This window comes from Lycorma delicatula, chromosome 1 (genome assembly GCF_047948215.1).
Source record: "Lycorma delicatula isolate Av1 chromosome 1, ASM4794821v1, whole genome shotgun sequence".
Classification (NCBI taxonomy): Eukaryota; Metazoa; Arthropoda; class Insecta; order Hemiptera; family Fulgoridae; genus Lycorma; species Lycorma delicatula.
In genome coordinates, this window is record NC_134455.1 from 128,460,533 (window position 1) to 128,484,154 (window position 23,622).

At 33.0% G+C, this 23,622-nt stretch overlaps 1 protein-coding gene across 3 annotated transcripts in view; it reads left to right on the plus strand.

Moving 5' to 3' along the window:
* The first annotated feature begins 20,853 nt into the window (after positions 1-20,853).
* The window catches only part of LOC142322169 (uncharacterized), a 184,507-nt gene continuing 181,738 nt past the window's right edge, over positions 20,854-23,622 (plus strand). For 2 of the 3 annotated variants that reach the window (XM_075360941.1, XM_075360946.1), the window contains exon 1: positions 20,854-21,789. In XM_075360941.1, the coding sequence (XP_075217056.1) occupies positions 21,383-21,789 (407 nt within the window). In that variant the 5' untranslated portion in view covers positions 20,854-21,382. The remainder of the gene's footprint in view (positions 21,790-23,622) is intronic. The other variant, XM_075360956.1, reaches the window with a different exon arrangement.

Sequence of the window (23,622 nt, forward strand, 5' to 3'; positions counted from 1 at the left end):
ACTGGCCACACAGCCGATCGAGCACATCACTTGAAAGTTCATATCGATGTTACACAGAGTCGATTATTGTATTTATCACACTATAACGGTGATATAATATAAAAAATCGTTAAGTTTTTTTTTGTAAACATAAAATTCATCCCAATTGATGATTTATAGTTAACATTATAAAACTTTCCATACCATTAAAAAAAAAAAAATTTTATATATATATATATATATGTGTATAAAACCAAGCAGTTATAGTAAGGCGTTTGCGGAGGGTAGATGTACGGCTGTGGGAGTACGCAACAAATGCGGGGAAGAACTTATTCGTAAAAGGAATCTGTATACTAACCTATGGAAAAAACATTAAACGTAACATAATTTACTTACCCTGATTAATGTAACTCTTCAATACCACTAATTTCACCGTCTGAATCGTCATCGTCACTGGATTCACTGTCACCATCACTATCAGCAAGGTTTTCTCAATCATTAGTTGTGTTTACTATAATTTCCGATACCTGCTCAGTCACGGGCTCAGTTTCTAAATTTTTTTTCTGTAGCTGTTGCACATGCTGTAATTTTTGCATCAATCATCTTTATTAATAATTGCACTTATTTTATATAATCATCGAATTTGAAAGTCACATTTTCATCAGCAACATAATTATTTATCTTTATATCAGCCCACGATGATGATGATGATGATATCATCTCAATCGGACTGAGATCCGGGTGATACGATGGAAGTCGTAATACACTGTGCCCTTTTCAGCGAATAAAGCATCTATTTTATATATATTAAATCTTGATTTACTGACTGAAATTAATTTATGTAGGCTCGAGTTTTAACAGTTTTTCATTAAACGGTATATTTTTTTTTAATAAGTCATTCAATCATTTCACATTTCTAGGACGTTGAAAATCCAAGTTCCAAATTTGAAAATCTATAACGCGTCTTTTACAAAACAGTTTTCCTCACCAGCGTGAACGTTAATTGCTATTTGACCTTCAGAAATTGGAGCAGGTAACCCGGATGTTTAATCGGAATCGTTCGTCTGACAATAAGGCCTCGTGTGTGATGCGTACACATAGGTTTCTTCTATATAAATGACTGGCCGTCCTTCATCTCTGTATTTTTCTAACACCCGAAGATATAGTATTCGTTTCTCCCAAATATCATTTTTCTCTATCAAACATTTTCTGTTATTACGCGTCTTTTTCCAGCTGAATCCTATTTGTCTAATAACCCTGCAAAGCCTATTTTTCACCCTTAACGTCTATTTTGTTCTTTACCACCGTTAATAAACTTATTATAATTGATCGCTGACCTTGCGAAACATGAAATTGATTTATAGTTCGTCTAATAACACGTTTGTCAAAGTTATCAATTTCTGTTTTCGGATTATTTTGCGAACATTTATCGTTTGGAGTAAAAATCCACTACCTGATGCTGCATTTTTCTTACTTTTCTCAATTATTCGCTGAATATTACGGCGAGAAACGTCTGTTCTGTTTCAACAACCATTTCCTGAACTTTCGTTATTAACCGTGGACCATCCGCGGCTTCTTTTTTCGTTAAAGAATAGACATTGAGAATAACTTCACGAGTCTGACTGTGTAAAACTTTACCAATTTTGTTTGGAATTTCCGTAACTACAAATGTAAAACTGCTAACGATAAAAAAACTCAAACACGCCCGGTATTATGCAAATATATATAATTTAAATCAGTAAATAAAAACAATATTCCAATGATAAATAAAAATGAATGTGTAAAAACTTATTTTCTTAATAATTTTCACACAAATGTACACGACGATTTAACAATAACGACTGTGCGTAGTGTTTTCTATACTACAGACAATACTTTTCTTTGTTTTTATTGTTGAAAGAAAATTTTTGTTTTTGTTGGTGAAGTGATGCCTAATCGGATGACTCATACATATATTCAATTTTAAGAAACCAACAATTTATTGGAAGGAAGTAAACCCAAGCCCGATGATTAATTTTTTGCACTATTTCAAATAATCGTAGTTGTCATTAAGACAGCCATGATTTTGTTTACAAAAACATTAAAGCATGCAGATTTGATACTAATAAAACATTTATGTAAGCAACAAAACAACTGTGCATTTTTGATAACCAATCAATGAATGAATTTTTTTTTTAAGTTTTATAGTACAGTATAAAAAAATTACACAAAAAAAAGGAAAGAAGTGGCACTGCACATTATGCATGTGCAATCATTGTACTAAAGCTAATGTTTGTAATTTCATTTATATTTTCAACTGAACTCAACGATGTCATACTGAAAACTGAGCAATCAGTGGCCTCCACTCTGATAAATGGCTTCAGGCTGTTACTCTAAGTAGAGAGGAATCGCCTTGCTAGAACGGTTTCGCTATAATATGTAAATACAGTATTCTTTATGACTTTACTTTCAAAACTAATGAGTTCTCGCTGAACGAAATCTCCCTGAAGCGCCAGTTGTTGATGGCAATACTACTACTATAATACTAATAAATAAAATTGCTAAAAAACAATTTTGGCTGAAGACCTGTAGTCAGAAATTATGAGGAAGGCTTTTTTTATAAATGACAGGATGGATCTATTTTCTGTCTGAAATTATTCACCTTTTTAACTCTTCATATACCATCCATGATAGAATTCCATTAATTTTAATACAATAATTAAGTATTTTCCTAAAAAAAGATAAGATAAATTTTTCATAATATTAATTTATATAAGGTCGGTGGTCAAGCTGATTCTAATCTTTTTAAAATATAAAACTCGTATATTTTTTCTCCCCAAAAAAACTTTAATCCCACTAAAACTAAAATTTTCCATGTATTATCTCTCCCCCTCTCTCTCTCACACTGTGTGTGTGTGTTTTTTTTTCATAGGCACTGAATATTGAATGGCTAAGGTTAATTTCTAATGCTGTGCAATTCAATTTCCTGTTGGATATTGATGGTAATATATTGATCTGGATTTTTTAATATCTAATGATTTTAATATTAATTTTCTAGACGATTCTAGTCTCATGACAAATGAATTATTATCTCAGATTCAGTAAACAGGTGTAAATATTTCAATCTCCACCCAACTAAAATTTCAAGGACCTCAGCAACCTCTATCAACAATACTTTTACTTACTTTTTCAAACGATAGTTTTCCATCTTCTGTGCAGATGTCTTTCAAATCACAATTGTCAAATTGCATTAGGATCATTTATTAATGAAAACATGCAATGAGTGATTGCTTTTATTCTTTTAAACGAGTGATAAATAAAGATTCCAGTACAATCTTTAGAATTTAGAACCTTATTGTCAAAAATAAACTGGAAAAGTAAAAAAATTAGCTTTGATGAAAATTTTATGATTTTCTTATTGTATTTCAAAAGGTGTTCTTTCTAACCTTCCCTTTAGTAAAAAAAGAAGCAGTTTAAACATAATAGGAAAATTCATGGGTCACTAAAGAAATTGGAAAATTTAGCTAGCTCTATTCTAATAAATGTTTGTGAAATGTTTAAATATAATTTGTCTGAAACTTCCAGAATTATTTAAAAAATTAAACAAATTTATGGTAAAGTTATTCTATTAATAATTATACTAGTAAAAGACTACATTTTGATAATTAAATACCTTATTCAATTAATAAATCTAAAATTATATGGATAGTCATCAAATGTGAAAGCAGATTTGGAAATATAACAGGTTAGATAATTTCATATTCAGGCTCATCTCGACCTTTCATCCGGAGGTCTCGGGTTCAAATCCCAATCAGTCATGGCATTTTCACACACTATAAATCATTCATCTCATCCTCTGAAGCAATGCCTAACAGCGGTTCCAGAGGTTAAACAATATATATATATATATATAATTTCAACAAAAATACAAAAGGACATCCATTACTTCATCTTCTATTTAGGTAGCAGGGGAATTTAATAATTTCTTTTCCAGTATTTCAAACAAACTGATCCATGTTGAACAAAAATGAATGAGTAGTTTTATTTCCCATTGATATTCAGGTAGTTAAAATCTTGTATTTTAAGTATAAAGAATTAACATTCAGCGAGTGAAATTCAACTTCAATGAAATTCCTACCAGTATTTTTAAAGAAATCATAGATGCTATTATTATCCCTATTATGAATTTAATTAATGAATCTTTCAGCAATGGAGTATTTCCCAGGAGTAAAAAAAAGAAACATTTTGCACTTAATTTACAAAATTATTCATCAATTTTGTTATTGTATATTTTCTTAAGTATTTGAAAAATCTATCTTAATTTAATCTATCTTAATTCTGAATTTATACTGAATATCTAAACTAGCCTTCAGTTGATATTTGCAGCCTAAGGCATATGTTCTAGGATTTTATCATAATAAATCTGAGATATTAAAAATAAGTAGCTTCTGTTCTGCATACTCACAAAGTAACTTAAAAAATAATCTCAGAAATTTAATATTACCAGATTAAAATTTCACATTTACAGCATATATTACAAAAAGAAAGATTATGTTCACAGACAACAAATTAGTCATAGAATAGAATAGTTATTCATCATAAAATTGAGTACAATTTTGATTTCATCAATATCATCTGTATTTATAATTATTATTATTTTTTTTTTATTTGATGTAAAATTATAATAGCATTAAGTGGAAAACAAGGTACTTAACTATTTTTTTTTGTCTTCAGTCATTTGACTGGTTTGATGCAGCTCTCCAAGATCTAGTGCTAGTCGCTTCATTTCGGTATACCCCCTACATCCTACATCCCTAACAATTTGTTTGGGATTAGTTGTTATTCTTGAAAAGCATAACATATTACCAAGATTTCAGCATGGTTTTAGAAAAAAATTATCTTATAAAATTTTTCTGACAAATGGCTTTTTCAGTTTTTGGAAAATATTTTAAATTTCAGAGATAAAAAAAAGAGATTGCTTTTTCAGTTTTTTGCAATCTCAGTAAAGTATTTTTAGTTCTACATTTTTATTAATGAAAAAGCTTAGTACCTGTGGTATCAAAGGAACTACTTACAGATGGTTAAGTCATACCTTAGCGACCATAAACAGTTGAAATTTCATCCTTTGTTAAGAATACCCATTTTAAATTTAGATTCTCACTTCAAGGTGTAGAATGTAGAATGCCTCTGCCCCTTTCTTTTCTTACTATTGAATAATAACTTTCTCAAAATCTTGGTGATTCATTTAACCCTTTTTGCCGATGACATAAGTGTATTTATATCTAGAAGATAATTATTTAAAAGGAATTGAAGATCCTACAATAACATTTCAAAAAATTATTCTCTGAATGGATTGAAACCATCTAACTTTAAATGTGGATAAAATCAATAATTTTTATTACTAATTAGTCAGACTACTAAATACTATTTGGTTAGTTTGTTTTCCATGTAGTTGGTGTGTTTTTATAATATTTTTTTTTAAACATGCTGTTTGATTTAAAAAACTTACATTATGTATTAATGAAAATCTAAGAACGATAACATGTAAATATATTTTTACAGATTGTTTTTATCCTCAAATACTTTTTTCCATTATACCAAATTCTTTTCTCAACAAGCCTCTGTAATTCATTGTTGCAAAAAGTGTTGTCTAGTAACTAATAACATGAAACTAATAAATAAAAAAATCTTTTTAAACTTAATGGTCTTTCATCTTCTCAGTCTATGTATATATATATATATATATATATGTAAAATATATATCTTATTCATACATAAAAATCTTATGTGGACACCATATGACTTCCTTGTACGACTATTAAATTACATATTGTTACCACATATACGCCGAAATTAATATCGGCAGATGGTAACAGTAGCAGCTCAGATGTCAGCGGGAGCACAGTAGACTTTCGCGCTGGTACAAGCGTCACTCCCGCCGCGCAGATGACCGCGCACTTGCCCACCCCATAACGGAGCTGTGGCCCCACCACTCTCAGGCTTCAATAAAAGGGCGAGCACGAGAGTGAATTTTCAATTTTTTTTCGTGTGTGTGTTCTGTTTCTTTTGTTACAGATACTCATAGCCACCACAATAAACAAAAATGGTTTCTTCACTGTGGCCAAGCGGTCCCCCCAAACCCTTCCCGGACACACGTGTGTCTGGAGATTAATATTATGATGTGTAGCAAAGAACCTGCTTCTTGCTTCTTCTACAAAGGCGATCTCCGCCCCATAACCGCGATCGTGAATAGGTATCATCAAAAATTGTAAGTTCCCTATTCCCTTTCCTTTCAAGAAAGAAGAAGAGGGAACGAGCCCAGCAGTCACCAGTCCAGCGGCCACTGGCTGAACAGAAGAACGAAGAAAGAAGAAACCTGCACTTTTCCCCGTTCAGCCCTTCGGGGCCACGGGAATTTCAAGGTTAATGGCATGTAACTTCGGTTACTGCCAATTCTCGGAAAGTGCAGGCCAAAGAAGAACGAAGAGGTCATCGGAAGAAGAAGGAAACCCTCTACTCGACCCAACATCACAGACAGGAGTCCGGAAAAGAGCTCAGCAGAGATGCGTCCTGAAAGGCAGCCATCACAGAAGTGGATGAAGAGCTTCTACTTAACCTTTCCTTTTAAAACTTACAATTAAATTAAATTAAATCAGCAACTGCGACCCCTCCGGAGAAGGGGGCGCATTGCTCCCTCTATATAGTTAGTGCCCCGTTGTGGCGTATTCCTGCAAGCCTATGAAGCGTTAGCACCGAAAGGACTTCAGTGGACGGTCTGAAGGGGAATTACATCGGAAGGACAGGTTTCGCCTAGCCTTCCGCGGTCGGCCCATAAAATGGGTTTGATAACGCTGGTTTAACAACGGATTGGAATGCAATTAAATCCGTCCTTAAAAACACAAAATATTAAATAAGACAAAAATTGAAAAATTAGACCCTTCACTTAAAATAAACCTTTAAAAACACGCCCGATAGAATCATCCAGCAGCAAGGGACACTGTCCAGGTTCTGCGATCCGTAGGGAGAATCTATAAACCCGCCAACTTTGCATTCCATTCCATTCCGAATTTTCAATTCTTCGTCGACCACTACCTGGAGAAGACCTAGAAGAAGAAGATGGAAGAAGACAGAAAAAGTTCCCTAGTCGCCTGAACGTGGGACCTCCCGACGAATGCCAACATCCCCGCCGGAACAGTAGGCCTGGCCAGACCACCGAGGGAGCCGCTGGATGCGGACGCTACCTTTCCGCTCCAGCTCGCCGGGCTTCAATCGCCCTGGTCGGCGGACTCAGCAGCAGGAGTCAGCCCAGCGTGGGATCGCTCGGGGAGAACCGCCTCGGCTGCGCCGGTAAAAGACGACCGATGCCGACTCGACACTATGGTGCTCTTGGGGCCACCACTGCCACGCTGTAGTGGGGACCCAACTGCCGCTGAAGGGAATCCCGGTCTGATTTTCAATGGACGAGCCGCAACTCCCCGACTACAGCCAAGTCGACTTCGCCGGAGACCAGCTTTCGGACTGATCAGCTCTTCTCAAAGCTAACTTAAAAAACGACCCTTTTCAGGGTTACCACAAGGTTATAAATTACAACGAGCCGTCGAAGGCAATCGACGACAACAATAGCCCTTCTCAGGACTACTGCAAGGTTATACAGAGCCACTTGCGTCGAAGCCATTCGGCGACAATACATACATTTTTAACAAATGAAAAGTACATAAAATTTTATTTCATTAATAACTTATTGAATTCTAATTAATTGTAAAAGTTTTTTACAACCAGAGGTTAATAATTATTAATAAATCAAACATTAACTTTATTTGTATAATTAACATTATAATTGGTATACATGAACTGTAAATAATTAACTTTCAACATAATTTTGCGTATATGTTAATGATGAATTAAATAGGACGTTGACGTGCATCGATCGAGTACTGCAATGGAACTTTACTCGACGAGAGAAGAAGACCAAGGAATGAATAAAAAGATTAAGAGAGGATGATGAATAAAAAGAGAGAGAAAATTAGAGAACGTGTACACAAATTAAGATCAGAAAAATTATATCAAACCAAAGAGCGATTAAATGATTGGCAACAAAAAATAAATAAACAAAATGATGATCAACTCCGACTTAGGAGAATGTTGTCCGACAATATCAAAGAAGCAATGAACTAAAAGATAAGAATTTTTTGTAATTTCTTAAAGATCGGGCATGTATGCCTCAGTGTATATGTTGTACTTGTGAGGGTCTATTTTTAGTCACTCTGCAGTTAATTTTAATGTTGGTAAAATTAAACAGAAATTCCAGAATAATTAAATAAAATTAAACTGAAATTGAACTAGAAAATCCAAAAATAATACGATCCTAAATTACAATTTTCAATTAATGTTAAATAATCAGATGTTTCACCAACTCTGTTACATATACATATGTGTAATATTGCCTGTTAAATTACATAACACATTTTTAAAAGAACATAAAATTTATTTCACTAATAACGTCTGATTTTTTTCATATTTTTACAATTTTTTTATTGATATTATTGAATTATTTATTACAAAACCTTTTTTATATTCACGGGTTAATAATTATTAATTAATCAATATATTTAATTTAAAAAAGAAAAAAGTTTAAAATAATAAATTAAAAAAAAAAAGTTAAAAAAAGGAGATGAAGTCTGATTCGAACTAAAGTATGTGCTTTCCCCTTGTAAGATCCAAATATTTCATTTGGCTATAATTCTGGAACCAATGAAAGTAAATATCACTTATGATATATCGTTGAAAAACTCTCAATGAGTATTGCTGCAGTTAAGAAAAAGTCCAAAGTCCAATTTTTTATTTTATTTTGGGCCTTTTTGGACACATTTGGTTCAGTCGATTGCAATTAAAATGGGAGGTGCACAACTAGATGTTACAACAAGTCTAAATCCAAAATTTCAACATACTACGGCTAATTGTTTTTGAGTTATGCGATATACGTACGTACATATATAATACATACGTACTTACAGACCTCACGCTGAAACTAGTCGAAATGGATTCTGGAATGGTGAAAATGGATATTTCCGTTGAAATCTGAAACCGAAATTTTTTGCGATCACACCTTCCTTTACTTCGTACAAGGAAGTAAAAATGAATGTTTATTTGTTTGTCCCGTATGCACTTCTATACCACTCATCCGATTGCAATGAAACTTTGTTGAGTGTGCGCATGCCCGCGAAGGTTTTTGAATTATTTTGGATCCGCTAGGTGGCTCTGGGGTCGAGATGTTTGGAAAAATTGCATTTATGGACTGATTTGGATATTTACGAAACAAATATACAAACAGACTTTCTTTTATATATATATAAAATAGAAAATTACCCGTGCGGATAAAAATCATGTTACAAAATTTTACATTTTTTAAATTCGTCCGGAAAATCTCGCCAGCAAAAATGTACCTAAGCAAAAAGAAAAAAACCTGAAGATCTCGCAGGAAAAAGTGTAAAAAATAAAAATAAGCAAAAAGAGTGTTTAAGAAACTTCCATACGGTTGCATAATTAATATAACAAAATTTTATTAAAATTTTTGCAAACGAAAACGGTTGCAATGGGAAGCGCAAGTAACCAAAAAGCACGGGCGGAGCTAGTTACTAATAAATTACAATTACATATACACATACAAAAAATAGAAAAAAACCTATGTAGTGTAGAAATGAGCATTGAAGCACAAATTCAAGGTCATCCGAAACTGCTGGACGACGGGTGGAATGTGTAAACCCCTGTGTGAGGCAAGGCGAACACAGTAGTGCGGAAACAGAGCCCTCGCGCCACTAGCCAATCAGAAGCCGGTATTTGGGTCACGTAACCTAAAAAAATCCAATAATTGCAGATATCTCGAATGTCCAAGGGCATTTTTGACTGAAAAATAATGCTACTTAATATAGTACCTCAATACAAGTAGTTACAAGTACTAAATTTTAATAAGTTAGAAAACTATCCGCACGTCGCACGGGTCGTTAATTATATAATCCTATATAACTTGGGAACGGTATGTCCTATTTAGAAAATTCAAGCGGATTCTTAAACTGTACAAGCTAAGGAATTAACTGTTTAAACTATATGTACTTTGCACGGGTTGTAAAAAATATAATTCTATATAACTCGGGAACGGTATGTCAGATGTAGAAAATTCAAACAGTTTCTTAAACTGTACATGCTAAGGAATTATATTGTTTAAACTAACCACGCTTCACACAAGTCACATCTTTACATTTAAAAACTTATGTGTGAAAATAAATATATAAATAATTTAAGTATCTGTTTGTTTAAATAAAATACAGACGATCTTCGAGGATGACCCTGGTCGTCGTGGCGCATAGACAGCGTTCGGAGGACGAAGTGCTGGTCGAGGTCTGACTACTGGGAGTTCGTGCATGACTCGTACTGTCTCTAAGAGTAAATATGAATTATTTTAATACTTTGAACCTGTGTATGCGCACTAATCAGTCCGTTACTGTAATACGCGCGAAATGTGCCACACCCGAGCGAGGTTGCGTGCTCTTTTCAAAAAGATTTCCACGCGCGTGAAAAAAATTTCAGTCCTCCAAAAAATTCAAGATCTCCAAAAACTGTTTTTGTATGTGAACATCCCCAAAAAATCAAAAGAATGCGTCAGTTCTTGTTTATTTGAAAACTATCTCAATCTCAATGTCAATTATATATAATTACAGATATGTCAATGTGATTATTTTGAACACTTTAAATGTTAATTATTTAATTTATATAATATTCCAAAAGTTGGTAGCACATCAGCTGATTGTAATCATCTGTTATGACATCACAGGTGAACGGGAGAATTAGATAATATTTCCGTTACCGCACTCTCTTCTTCTTCTGTTTAGCCTCCGGGAATTATTGTCAGGTATATTATATTTTAAATCTACATACCTTTCTGAGATGATTCCATTTTGCAGAATCAAATTCGATTAAATAGATTGGTTTTTAACACTATTTTGAACTACACATAGCATTGATTGCTCTCAATAACACCTAACTACTCATTACTCACCTAACTTGTAGCACTACTCATTAACTCTGAATCATCGGCTTAATTGGACCCTTATCTACTTACCCAATGTATTTTTTTATCTCTCAAACAGCATTGTAAGCAACCTATAAGTAATAATAATATCCTATATAGCGACTTCATTTTCACTAACCATGGCCACTTTTAGGGATCCTGAACCACTGTGCAGCTACTATAAGCCATTCATTGTCAGGCTTCCAGCTGACTCATAGATAAAGAAAACAAACCATTCTCTCAAAATCTCTAACAATCTGGTATATTGTGCCTCATACTTGGGACAAACAAGTAGGACGTAATCAACAGAATCCTAACTTTACAGTTTGGGCAAAGGAAACACCATAAATAATATGTAGTCATGGAAATTTTAGAAGCTAATAATAGTGTTATTAATGAATTAGATAAATTAGAAATTTTAAATATTAAATTGATAAATTCAAATATAAAAATTGAAGTTAATACATTTTATTCATGTTATCATGAACCTCAGATCATGTTATGCTGATCTCACTGTTTTTAATAAATAATACTCATAATATAATTCAATTTAGTGTTAACATCTGTAAAATTATCACTACTATGTCATATATCACCAAAAAGATCTTCTGGAAGTAAAATTCTACTTCTTCTTTTCTACTTCTTTTACAGTTGGTAAATATGTCACCTGTGCTGGACTTTGTGAAGTACTGAATGAAATGAGAAAATTCTACAAAAAATTTGTTAGTCTTCAATTTTTAGCTCTATTAATTTCTGAAGTAAAATAAATAACTATTCTTTAAATTTTTTGTTACAGTCACTTAAGCTATGTTATCTGTGTTGGATAGAATTTAACAAATTTTTGTAAATGTATTTTTAACAACACCCTTGACTTAATGTAGCCATTAGTTTACATAGCAATTAACTCAAGATGGCCACATTGGGATTTTAGAAGCTACAAGCTCGTATGTCTTATGAGAAACCTTTGCTAGACTTTCCCTACATTAAAAATACAGTATTACCATTTTTTAAATATTTGAAACCTCATGTTTTTATCACATTTTTTTGGATAGAAAATAGTATTTTAAGATATTTTTATTTGTGGGTACTTTTCTCTAAACGCCACAGCCTTTGCAGAGCTACAGGCTGATAGTTGTAAAATTAAATATGTTGGCCATCTGTATTTTTTAAAATTATTATTATTATTTTAGTACTTGGTTGTAAAATAATGCTTCCAAAGTTTGAAAATTAAATAAAGTGGAAAATAAACTAAAGGTAAGATTAAAAGACTTTTACCTTGAACAGTGTGGTTTTAGTTTTTATTTATTAGAAAGGAAGAATTACAACAGAATTGTGATGTCAATTATTATAACAGATTTTCAAAATTACAACATTACAAAATGCGGGCAGTTGCTCTCCTGAAAACATTATTAACAGCTTTTGACAATGTATTGTGATGGATGTTGTACAAAATTTTGACTACCTTAGCTGTTATTTCTTCCACTGAAGCTTACCGAGATGTGTATAACTAGTCTTTCACGTATCCCCACAGAAAGCAATCTAATAAGGAAGGGTCTGGATTTCTCCCTGGTTAAACAACAGCTCCTTGATTAGCAATCCACCTGTTTTGGAGATGTGCATTTAAAAATTGCTTTATCTCGCCATAGTTGTGTGCTGGAGCTCCATCTTGTTGGAAATACAATTGCATTCGTATATCTAAAAGCAAGTCATCATAGATGACAATAGAATGTCTTCTAGTAATTGATGGTATTGAGTTTCTGTAAAATTTCTCTTGTAGAAATGCACAGCCAAAATTTGGTTGTTGAAGATCAGAAGTTTATGGGGAATCTCACTTGATTGTGTCTTCTCTGACAATCAATTTTCTTTTGACTATTAATGGTTAGTTTTTCAATTATCCATTTCATTATTGAACAAATTGCTTTCATCAGACCAAATAATATTAAACAAAAAGTGAGGGTAATTAATAACTTGTTCTGCAATCCAGCTGCTGAATTCAAGTCTTTTTCCTTCATCACAGGCATCATAGTGTGAAGAACCGCAAGTTTATATGCATTGTTGGGTAAAGTTTACAAAAAACACACAGCTAGTATTTGCCAAAAGAAATTGGACTTTATTGAAAGTGAAACAAATGAACTTATGTTATAATCATAACCTTAAAACATAAAAGGAAATTATGAAATTAACATAACTTAATGATACTTAACATATCAGCTGAATCAACAAATGAACAATGATGTTAAATGCAAAAATACATGAATGAACCTTTTTTAATTACACAATGTAACAAAGCCTGAAAACAGGAGAACATAAAACACCTTATTTTCAAATTACATACTTAAAACATAACATCAATAGAGAGTGGAACTGGAAAACAGTTGCACTACTAACATATACTGTAATATGAAAATTAGCAATGAACAGATGTCATTAGCTTAGAAAAAATAAATTACAATAACTTCAGTATAGAAGGCGTTAATTACAATATGATCACATTAAAATAAGTAATAATATAAATGGAGTTTATTTTGATAGATAAGCATTCTTGAAAATACAAAAATCACAAAGTCCTAAAACATACCTGCACATCAGGAGTAATTTACGAGAAGTATTATGAATACAGTGTATAAGTAGCAAAGAATTAATCTCGGTGATCAACAAGTTAGACAAATAAATTATAGAGTTAATTACAATAACAAATCGTAATAATTAAGCATGTAAAATAGCTAAGCCACCTATCATGATTGCACTTAAGTGAATAAATGGTTTTATTTTAACTGAACTTGAAATCGAAAGGCATAAGGTATGATGAACTGAGTGTTCCACAAATTTCAATGATAAAATAACTGTTTGACGTAATAATGAAAATTGAACTTGCCTGTAGCATACAAATAATATCAAGAGACGAACTCGTGAATGAAGGTACATCAATACATAAAGTAATACTGGGCGTAGTCCGCACTGGTGTATCAGGAATACAGAGGTGTGATGTGGTTTAGTGGTAGATTAATACGTAGCATCTCAGATGTGTAGCGACGAGTTTGGAGATTCTGCATGGATGAGAATATTATCACTAAGTTTGCAAGAGAAAATGGCCATGGGCGACTGTACTGGAGGAATGTTGGATCTACTCTGCCGAAAAGATGGCGTGAAAGAAAAGAGGGGGAAACCAGATCCAGGTAATGGACAGGAGAGAGTGTGTGTAAAAAACAAGAGATGTGTGCATGTATTAGTATGGGAAAGAATAATGGGTGTTTGAAAGGGGTAGTCAAAAATAATTCGAGAGAAGAAAGCACGCGGTCACTAAGGATGACGGAGGGAAACAGTCTGGCAGGCGTCAGAAGTGTCGAACATGAGAACAAATAATCAAACAGGTACAAATGACAAGCCCAAAAATACGAGACATAGTAAAATTTAACATTCCTGTAACAAACAACAGGACCCAACCCTAGCTTGGAATTCATTGAAAATAACGGAAACTTTACGCTAAACGGCGTAAACATACCGGGGGGCGAGCGAGCAGAATCATGAAGAGAAGACCAGAGGATGAATCTTATTCACAGGACGAGTGACAAAACCAGAAGAGAGTTTGATACGGACAACACGGCAAATAACATCCTTACCAGGAAATGTTTCCGAGATGACACCAATGGGCCAACGCAGAGGAAGAGTATTGGGATTCTGTCCTGAGGTCGGACGAGGATTTGCCGGTACATTTGGCGGCAGTCAGCCGTGATGACAACTTTATGAAAACGGAACGAAGTGATAACCAAGGCAATGTCCTTTTGTAATTTCGGGCCAGAGAGGAACCGATCATTTAAAGTTAATCCAGTTGAATCCGGTGCCCTGTCGTTAAAAACAACACGAATTTTACCGCCAGGATCAGTTTTTTTGAAAACCCAGTGATGCGGAATAACGTATTCCGAACTACTTTTTGCGGGAGACATGTGGGATGATCTGAGGTAATCCTGCATGAACTCGAGATATTTTTTCGACATTTCTGGACTTTTGGAAACTCTATGTTCCAAGGCCAGGTAAGATCTGTATGATCTGTTACGGTTGTTAGTCACAGCGGTAGCATCTGAAACAAGTGGTAAAGCGACAACGTATCGTCCTTCAGGAGGTCGATTGGTTGTACAGCGAAAGAAATCCTCACAACGTTGGTCATCCGGATTGGGAGGCTGCGTATACGCGACTTCCTCGGTTTCCCAAAATTTACGAAGAGTATTGTCAAGAGAGTCTTCTTGAGAAAATAGGGTGTTGGAAAAGGAAGTAGATTCTTCAGGCAGCGAATTGAACAATTCAGATGTGTTTCCGATGATTATCCATCCAAAGACAGTGTAGAGCGCAGATAGAAATCCGGATTCTTGAATGTTGCCGGAAGGCGCCAAAACATGGCAGAACAGGTCACTACCAATAAGAAGGTCAGTGGGAGAGGAGGAACAAAACGTCGGGTCGGCGAGATGGAGATGTTGAAATTTGTGGGCGACTGAAGGGGATAAGGAATGCGAAGGAAGGCTAGCAGAAATATTAGGAAGAACAAGTGCCTTAGATTGAAAGGTCTTTTCGAATTGAGGTAAGGAGTGAATTTTAATGTTGGCGGTGCCAAGGACAGAAGCATGGGTAGAGGAAATACCGGAAAGGCGTATTTGAGAATTTTCCAAAGGAAGAGCGAGACGGGAAAGACAATTTTTGGTAATTAAGGTGCGTTGCGAACCGGAGTCCAAAACGGCACGGACCGTATGCAGTTTACTGAAGGAGTCTTCTAAAGAGACGATGGCAGTGCCAAGCAGCACAGTCGAAGACTGTTCACAAGAGGAATGACTGGAAAAACAAGTTGCGTTGGGGTCAGACTGCGGTGAAATTGGAGTAGAGCTGATTGTAGTGGCATGGGCGACAGGAGGTGTCGAGGGAGTAGGTGTGATGACAGAGGGTGAGGGGCAAGCGTTATGAGCAGAATGACAACCGGATAGAGTGGAGGTATGTGGGCGTAGAGACGAGTGATGGGAAGATTGAAAATTACTGGAAGACTAAGAGGGACAATTCTGTGTAATATTTTGCCGAGAAAAAGTAGGAGATGGAGGAGTGGTACAACAACCTGACGATGAAAAGCGTTTCAAAGTGCTGTCATTTGAAATTCCGAAGAGAGCGATGTTACTCTTTTGACACAATAAAGTATGATGCGAAGAGTTATTACAGTTTCTGCAGTTAAATTTTGACTTACAAGTTTTCGGCGAATGAGAGCCCAAACAGCGGAAGCATCGATCATTTTTTCGTAACCAGGTGATTTTTTGTTCATGGGACAAAGTTTGAAATTGTTTACAGCCATAAATTCGATGAGAATCCGCACATACCGGACAGCTGCCGGAAGGAGTGTGATTTTGAACAAAGAAGGATCTTGTCGGTTGGGAGAATTTTGATTTTTGAGGGGTAGAGTTATTAAAGTACGTAGGATTTTTGGGCGAACTCGAGGGGAATTTTTCAGAAAAGGTGGCATCAGCGTCAAGGCTTTCGGAAATTTTTTCTTCAACCGTGAGGAATTCAATCAATTCTTCATATGTGGGTATGCTTGACGATGCGATTCGATTTTCGAAACGCGTTCGAACATTGGCGGGGAGTTTTTCCAAACCAAGCTGCAGAAGAAGAAAATTTTCTAAGTTTATGTTGAGACTTTTCAACGCATTAATAGAAGAAATGTACGTTGCCTTAAAATTAGAGAGATAATTTTTACGATCATTGGACTGAAAACATTTAATACGACTGTAAAAGTTATTTAGAGGAGAGCGTTTATTATCATATCTAGAAGTCAAGATGTCATAAGCAACTTGATAATTTTCTGCAGAAATGGGAAGAGATTCAATTAATAAGAGCGCATTACCAGATAAATGCGTTCTTAGAATTTGCAGTTTTTGTTCAGAAGATAACTGTGAATTGTCATGGACGGAACCTTTGAACAAATTGTAAAAATTTATCCAGTCATGGAAATTTCCAGAAAAAATGGGAATTTTGAATTTCGGGGTCTCAAAGATTGAAAAACTGGTTTGATATTCTGTTTGAAATCAGGAGTTTCTGGTTTTATAAGTTTAATTGGACAAAACAATGAATTCCATTAAGTGCTGATGGAATTTATATCACAAGTTTCGGACTGGTCTTTTATCTCAGAGTTATTTATAATAATTTGATCGACGATGTCGTCAAACTGTTGATTGAGACCTTTGATAGCATCAAATTGCTCAGCAGATACGGAAACTCCGTGAGCACTGACCATTTCCCTTAGTCGGTTGACCTGTTGCTGCGATTTGGCTAACAGCGCAGTGTTAGCTGAAATAATGGTGGCCAGAGCACGAGTCATATTGTGCATTGAGTTTACAATAAATATTTAAATAGTAAGATTAGATACAATATGAAATGCCACTCTTAAAATAACAACTTGAATTATACAACAATAATAATATAAAATCTGAAAGAATTTTTTATCAGAGAATTAATACATAAATAATTGTTTTATTCAATTATCACAAACAATAAGTAATCATATAATTACTGTAATCATATAATTATATCATATAAAGTTGTCGTTTACAACTTTCATGACATCATTACTTTCAATAACATGCTTAAAAACAATACAATATTTGATATTCTAAATTTGACAGAACAATTTAAATTATTTATATAATAGAATAAGTTTAGATCAAAAATATTTGAAAGAGATTTTATGACAAATATTTACTTTAAGAAATATAGCATGAACTTTAAATCCGGAATTATATCCAGCCAGCCGGAGGACCAATTACAACTAGCTATGTTGGGTAAAGTTAACAAAAAACACACAGCTAGTATTTGCCGAAAGAAATTGGACTTTATTGAAAGTGAAACAAATGAACTTATGTTATAATCATAACCTTAAAACATAAAAGGAAATTATGAAATTAACATAACTTAATGATACTTAACATATCAGCTGAATCAACACATGAACAATGATGTTAAATGCAAAAATACATGAATAAACCTTTTTTAATTACACAATGTAACAAAGCCTGAAAACAGGAGAACATAAAACACCTTATTTTCAAATTACATACTTAAAACATAACATCAATAGAGAGTGGAACTGGAAAACAGTTGCACTACTAACATATACTGTAATATGAAAATTAGCAATGAACAGATGTCATTAGCTTAGAAAAAATAAATTACAATAACTTCAGTATAGAAGGCGTTAATTACAATTTGATCACATTAAAATAAGTAATAATATAAATGGAGTTTATTTTGATAGATAAGCATTCTTGAAAATACAAAAATCACAAAGTCCTAAAACATACCTGCACATCAGGAGTAATTTGCTTTAGGTTAATTTACGAGAAGTATTATGAATACAGTGTATAAGTAGCAAATAATTAATCTCGGCGATCAACAAGTTACACAAATAAATTATAAAGTTAATTACAATAACAAATCATAATAATTAAGCATGTAAAATAGCTAAGCCACCTATCATGATTGCACTTAAGTGAATTTTAAGTGGTTTTATTTTAACTGAACTTGAAATCGAAAGGCATAAGGTATGATGAACTGAGTGTTCCACAAATTTCAATGATAAAATAACTGTTTGACGTAATAATGAAAATTGAACTTGCCTGTAGCACACAAATAATATCAAGAGACGAACTTGTGAATGAAGGTACATGAATACATACAGTAATCCTGGGCGTAGTCCGCACTGGTGTATCAGGAATACAGAGGTGTGATGTGGTTTAGTGGTAGAATAATACATAGCATCTCAGATGTGTAGCGACGAGTTTGGAGATTCTGCATGGATGAGAATATTATCACTAAGTTTGCAAGAGAAAATGGCCATGGGCGACTGTACTGGAGGAATGTTGGATCTACTCTGCCGAAAAGATGGCGTGAAAGAAAAGAGGGGGAAACCAGATCCAGGTAGTGGACAGGAGAGAGTGTGTGTAAAAAACAAGAGATGTGTGCATGTATTAGTATGGGAACGAAAGAATAATGGGTGTTTGAAAGGGGTAGTCAAAAATAATTCAAGAGAAGAAAGCACGCGGTCACTAAGGATGACGGAGGGAAACAGTCTGGCAGGCGTCAGAAGTGTCGAACATGAGAACAAATAATCAAACAGGTACAAATGACAAGCCCAAAAATACAAGACATAGTAAAATTTAACATTCCTGTAACAAACAACAGGATCCAACCCTAGCTTGGAATTCATTGAAATTAACGGAAACTTTACGCTAAATGGCGTAAACATGCATAGTATCTGTGTTTCTGCAACAAACTTGCTATTGAGCCATAGTATATGGCTGCTTCCTTTATGAAAGATGTAGGATGTGCTTCAAAAAAGGAAAGAATATTTGGTTTCAGTAACAACTCTCTTCTGGCAGTGTCATTTTTTCTGAAATGACCTATTACTTCATAAATTTACAACTAATCTTGCAAATAGTTTAGTGAGGTGGATGTCTACTGGGGTATCATTGTACAAGTGCATCTTTTGCTAATGTTGAATTCCTGTTACTTAAAAAATAAATTTTTAATATATCCACTTTTTCATTACTATCAAAGTGTATTATTAAATAAAAATTATACTATCAAGTGATAAATAAACAATTCAACAATGAAATGAAAGCAAATAAAATAATATTAAAAACTAAAGATTTATTAACTTTTTTGTAATTCTTGATGATTCAGTGCTTATAAAACTAATAAATAATGTTAAATTTGAAAAGTTTTTCAACAATGCAAAAAAATAGCAGACAATTATTTATATTTAACATTAATTAAGCAATTAAAAATGTTTTTATTGTTTTTCTAGGTTTACAATTATCACCCCGTAGCTTTGTAATGGCTGCGTTTAGAGAAAAGTACTCAAGAAAAAAATGTCTTAAGATACTACTTTCTACCTAAAATGCAATAAATGATCGCTTTATTTGAAAAGATTTCAAAAATGATAATATTGCATTTTTAATATGGGGAAAAAGTTTGGTAAGGTTCTCCATTGACTGGTTCTCATAAAACTTATAGTTTCTGTGATAACATCTTTTGTTAATCACTTTGTATATGAATAAAATTGTGTTGAATAATTTTTTTTTGTTACGGTCATAAAAGAGAAAAGCTTATGTGCCAAAACACATCCATATATTTGAATTCATTGTTAAGTTTCTCAATATATATATAATAGTAGCAGACATAAATGCGATAAATTTAATTGAATTCCTATAAACATTAACGATTTTCATTATTTTTTGAAAGTAAATAAAGTACAACCAAAAGCAAAGTTCCTTTAAAAACCAAAAACTGCTAGTTTTGTTAAACAAATAATTATTTCATGTAGTAGGAATTTTTAATTCTGTTGATTGCCTTTTATGTTCCTTTTTTTGTATTTTGATTCACTATAGTGGACATAAGCATAAATACATATTTGGACTTCGAACTTGCCTCCATTTTACCGACAAAATATCAGCTGAAACGAATTGTAATTTTGGTTTACTGAAAATATTTTTTATTTGAATATAAACATTGAAGCCATCAATCATAATTAATTATTTTTCCAAAAATATAACAGTTTAATATTTATAACATTTTAGTTTTTGGTATATTTTATACTGCTGTTATAATGTTTCGGCTATATTCCTTATAAACATGGCGATGAGTTCGCTTTATTTTTTATTTATTTTCTTAATCAAAATATAATTTTTTGATTTTATCTGATACTTTTTGGATTTAATTTTGTATTTATGCTATTTTACACAAATATATTGTAAACAAGTTATTGTACAACTTGAGTTTAGCTAAATACATGGATAAGCTACTCGAAAAGGCTTGTCTGACTTAGTCCGATTTATTTCCGATAGTGATGTGACTCTGAATGTTTGTGTTTCATGCTGTAGTGCGGTTTTTTTATATACATGTAAAGTTTTACAGATTAAGTTGTGATTTAATTGTGGCTGATGTAAATTGTAGTTTTTATTGTTACTGTTGTTTGCAGTGTTTTAAATGAGTTTTTGTGGACGAAGAATGTTAAGTAAACATGCTACAAACCACAGTATTGGCCCAACCCGTTGAAGTTTTATTACTTTAAAATGTATGTCTTCTGACATATTATTCATAAATATGAGTCATTGATAGTATTATATGCATCGTAAGTTCTCTTATTGGGTTACCATTTCAGCAAGTAAAATTTGTACAAAATGAAACGGCTTTGTATAAACATCTGTTTGGGCTGTCAAGTAGGCAGTGTATCGTAATGATTGAACTTCGTTCTAGTGTATAATGTGTTGAGGTTAGGATGTGTAGGATATTTAGCGGGTGTCTAAACCCATATTGTTATGTCTAACGGATATGGATAGTATGTATATTAAACGTGAGCCGGGGATGGATGATCCGCCACGGAACGTTTGTTTTGTGTGTGGGAATATAGGACATCCAGAACAATACTGGTTAAGAGTGAAGCCTGGAAGTAATATTGCCGAACCGTATTTTCCATTTCTAGAATCGCACGAACCGCCTGCTGGTTATAGGCATAGTTCTGTAACAAGGCAAGATGCTGCAGTGCGTACTTGCTGCTTGTGTTATTCTTTACTTATGCAGCAATGGGATCGTTACCAGAGTAATAATACTCCACATAGTCGCCGTTTGTATTGGTTGAAAAGATGTGATAATGGTCCTTATACTGGAGCAGAAATGGGTTTACAAGGAGAGTATGCTGCTCAAGTTTTGGGGTTGAACACAGAATCTACCATTTCTAGGTAAGATAATGAAGACCATACTTATTATTTATTACTTTCATGCCATTAAAAACTTAATTTTAATTGTTCTTTCCTACAATGTTGCTTTGCCTAAAGTTTGCTTTCCGTAGGGTCAGTATATGTTTATTTCTCAACTATTTTTTAGGAAAGAAAAATTTTGTTTAATGTTTTTTATGCATTATCAATTAAAAATATGTTTTACTAGTGTTTGTGTTTAACCTGATATATTTATTGATGTACATTGCTTAAAAATTGTTAAAAGTAAGTGTGCAGAATTTAAGATTATTATTGACTCGTGCAGGTTGCATATTTTTTGGCTTGATTGTTTTAAGTTTCTATTAATCTCTTTCAACTTCCTGATAATTATTTACTATTACTAAAGTTAACTCTTTTTTTACTTATTACTGTCCAAGTAGTAGTAATATGTGATGTCTTCAAAGGGCCAACATTTTGTTTAATAATTTCATATCCTGAAAATTTATGATTTCACAGCTTTCTCCATAAAATTGCTAGTTATATAAGGTTTTATATCATTCAAAAAATTATTTTTTATTTTTCTTTGAATAATGTCACTTTCCTAAGAAACAGTGTTTATTGTATTTTGACATTTATTCTTTATAATATTGAAAATGTTATATGGTTGACGTATGTGTGCTGATTCATATATTTTAATCTGTATTTTTATGTGTATGAAGTGTTAATCCCAAGAGCTCCTCTCAGTTGAAAAGTTAATTTCATTTCTAGGCTGTACTTTTTGTTGATTTGATAGGAAGTAATTTTTAAAATAGAAATAAATTTTATTTTAATTGAATGCCTCTTTTTTCCAACAGATGTAATATTTTTTGATTCCTGATTCCTTTTTTGAATAAGGATCAAAAACATTTTTAATTATAGATTTATTAAATAACACTGATCATTGCATGTGCTAGATGTTAATTGATCTTTTTTTGTTTATATTTTATTTTTTTATAATCATTTTTTTCTTTGATATTTGTTTGTATTTAACATTTTTGCCTCCCTTGACCTTGTTTGCCCTACATGATCCAGTACTGGAAGCAATTCCTACATATTATCTGATCTAGCCATGATTCTTATTCTCTTCCTCATCTTGTCTAACATCTTTTCTTTCATTTTCATATAAGAAAACACTTAAAAATGAAAAAAAAGAAGATAAATGCTGTTCATAAAATTTTCTTCTCATATTTTTTATCCTTTCTTTCCCATTATTGGTTCTGTGAGTGTGTTGGGCTGATGCTGCTAGGCTCACCATGCTCAGAATGCCAGGACTTGAGCCAATGCATCCTTAGTATTTGATGAATGAGGCTGTCAGAAGAATATTCTAGAAGATTCTTTGAACTTAGAAGATTTTTTTCTTACTGCTGCTACAGATACCCAAGCCTAACATTTGTGAGGGTAAATTGGGCCTCCTAATACTTAAAAAAAGAAAAACGCCTGATAACAATTAATTATTCCTTTGAGTAGCAGTAATTAGCTGGAAAAAAATATATATTACCCTTAATTGGTTTAGTTACATAGTTTGGCTCAGAAAAGTAGATCTCTTGACACAATGTTAGGATAAAGTATAACTTAGTGTTGTATGTAAAAATCAATTCATTCTTTTCTTAAAATATGCGTATTTGATGACAAGTCATCAGACAAATTAAGAGAAATTTCTGATGCTTATGAACCAATTTACAATTTATGATTCATTATTAATGAATGTAAATTGCTTTGTTCTGGAGTATTCTGTACAGTTTTTAAAATAATGCTTAACATTTTGTAGGAAATTATTTAATTTCAGTTATTAATTATAATTATTTTTAATTATTTAAT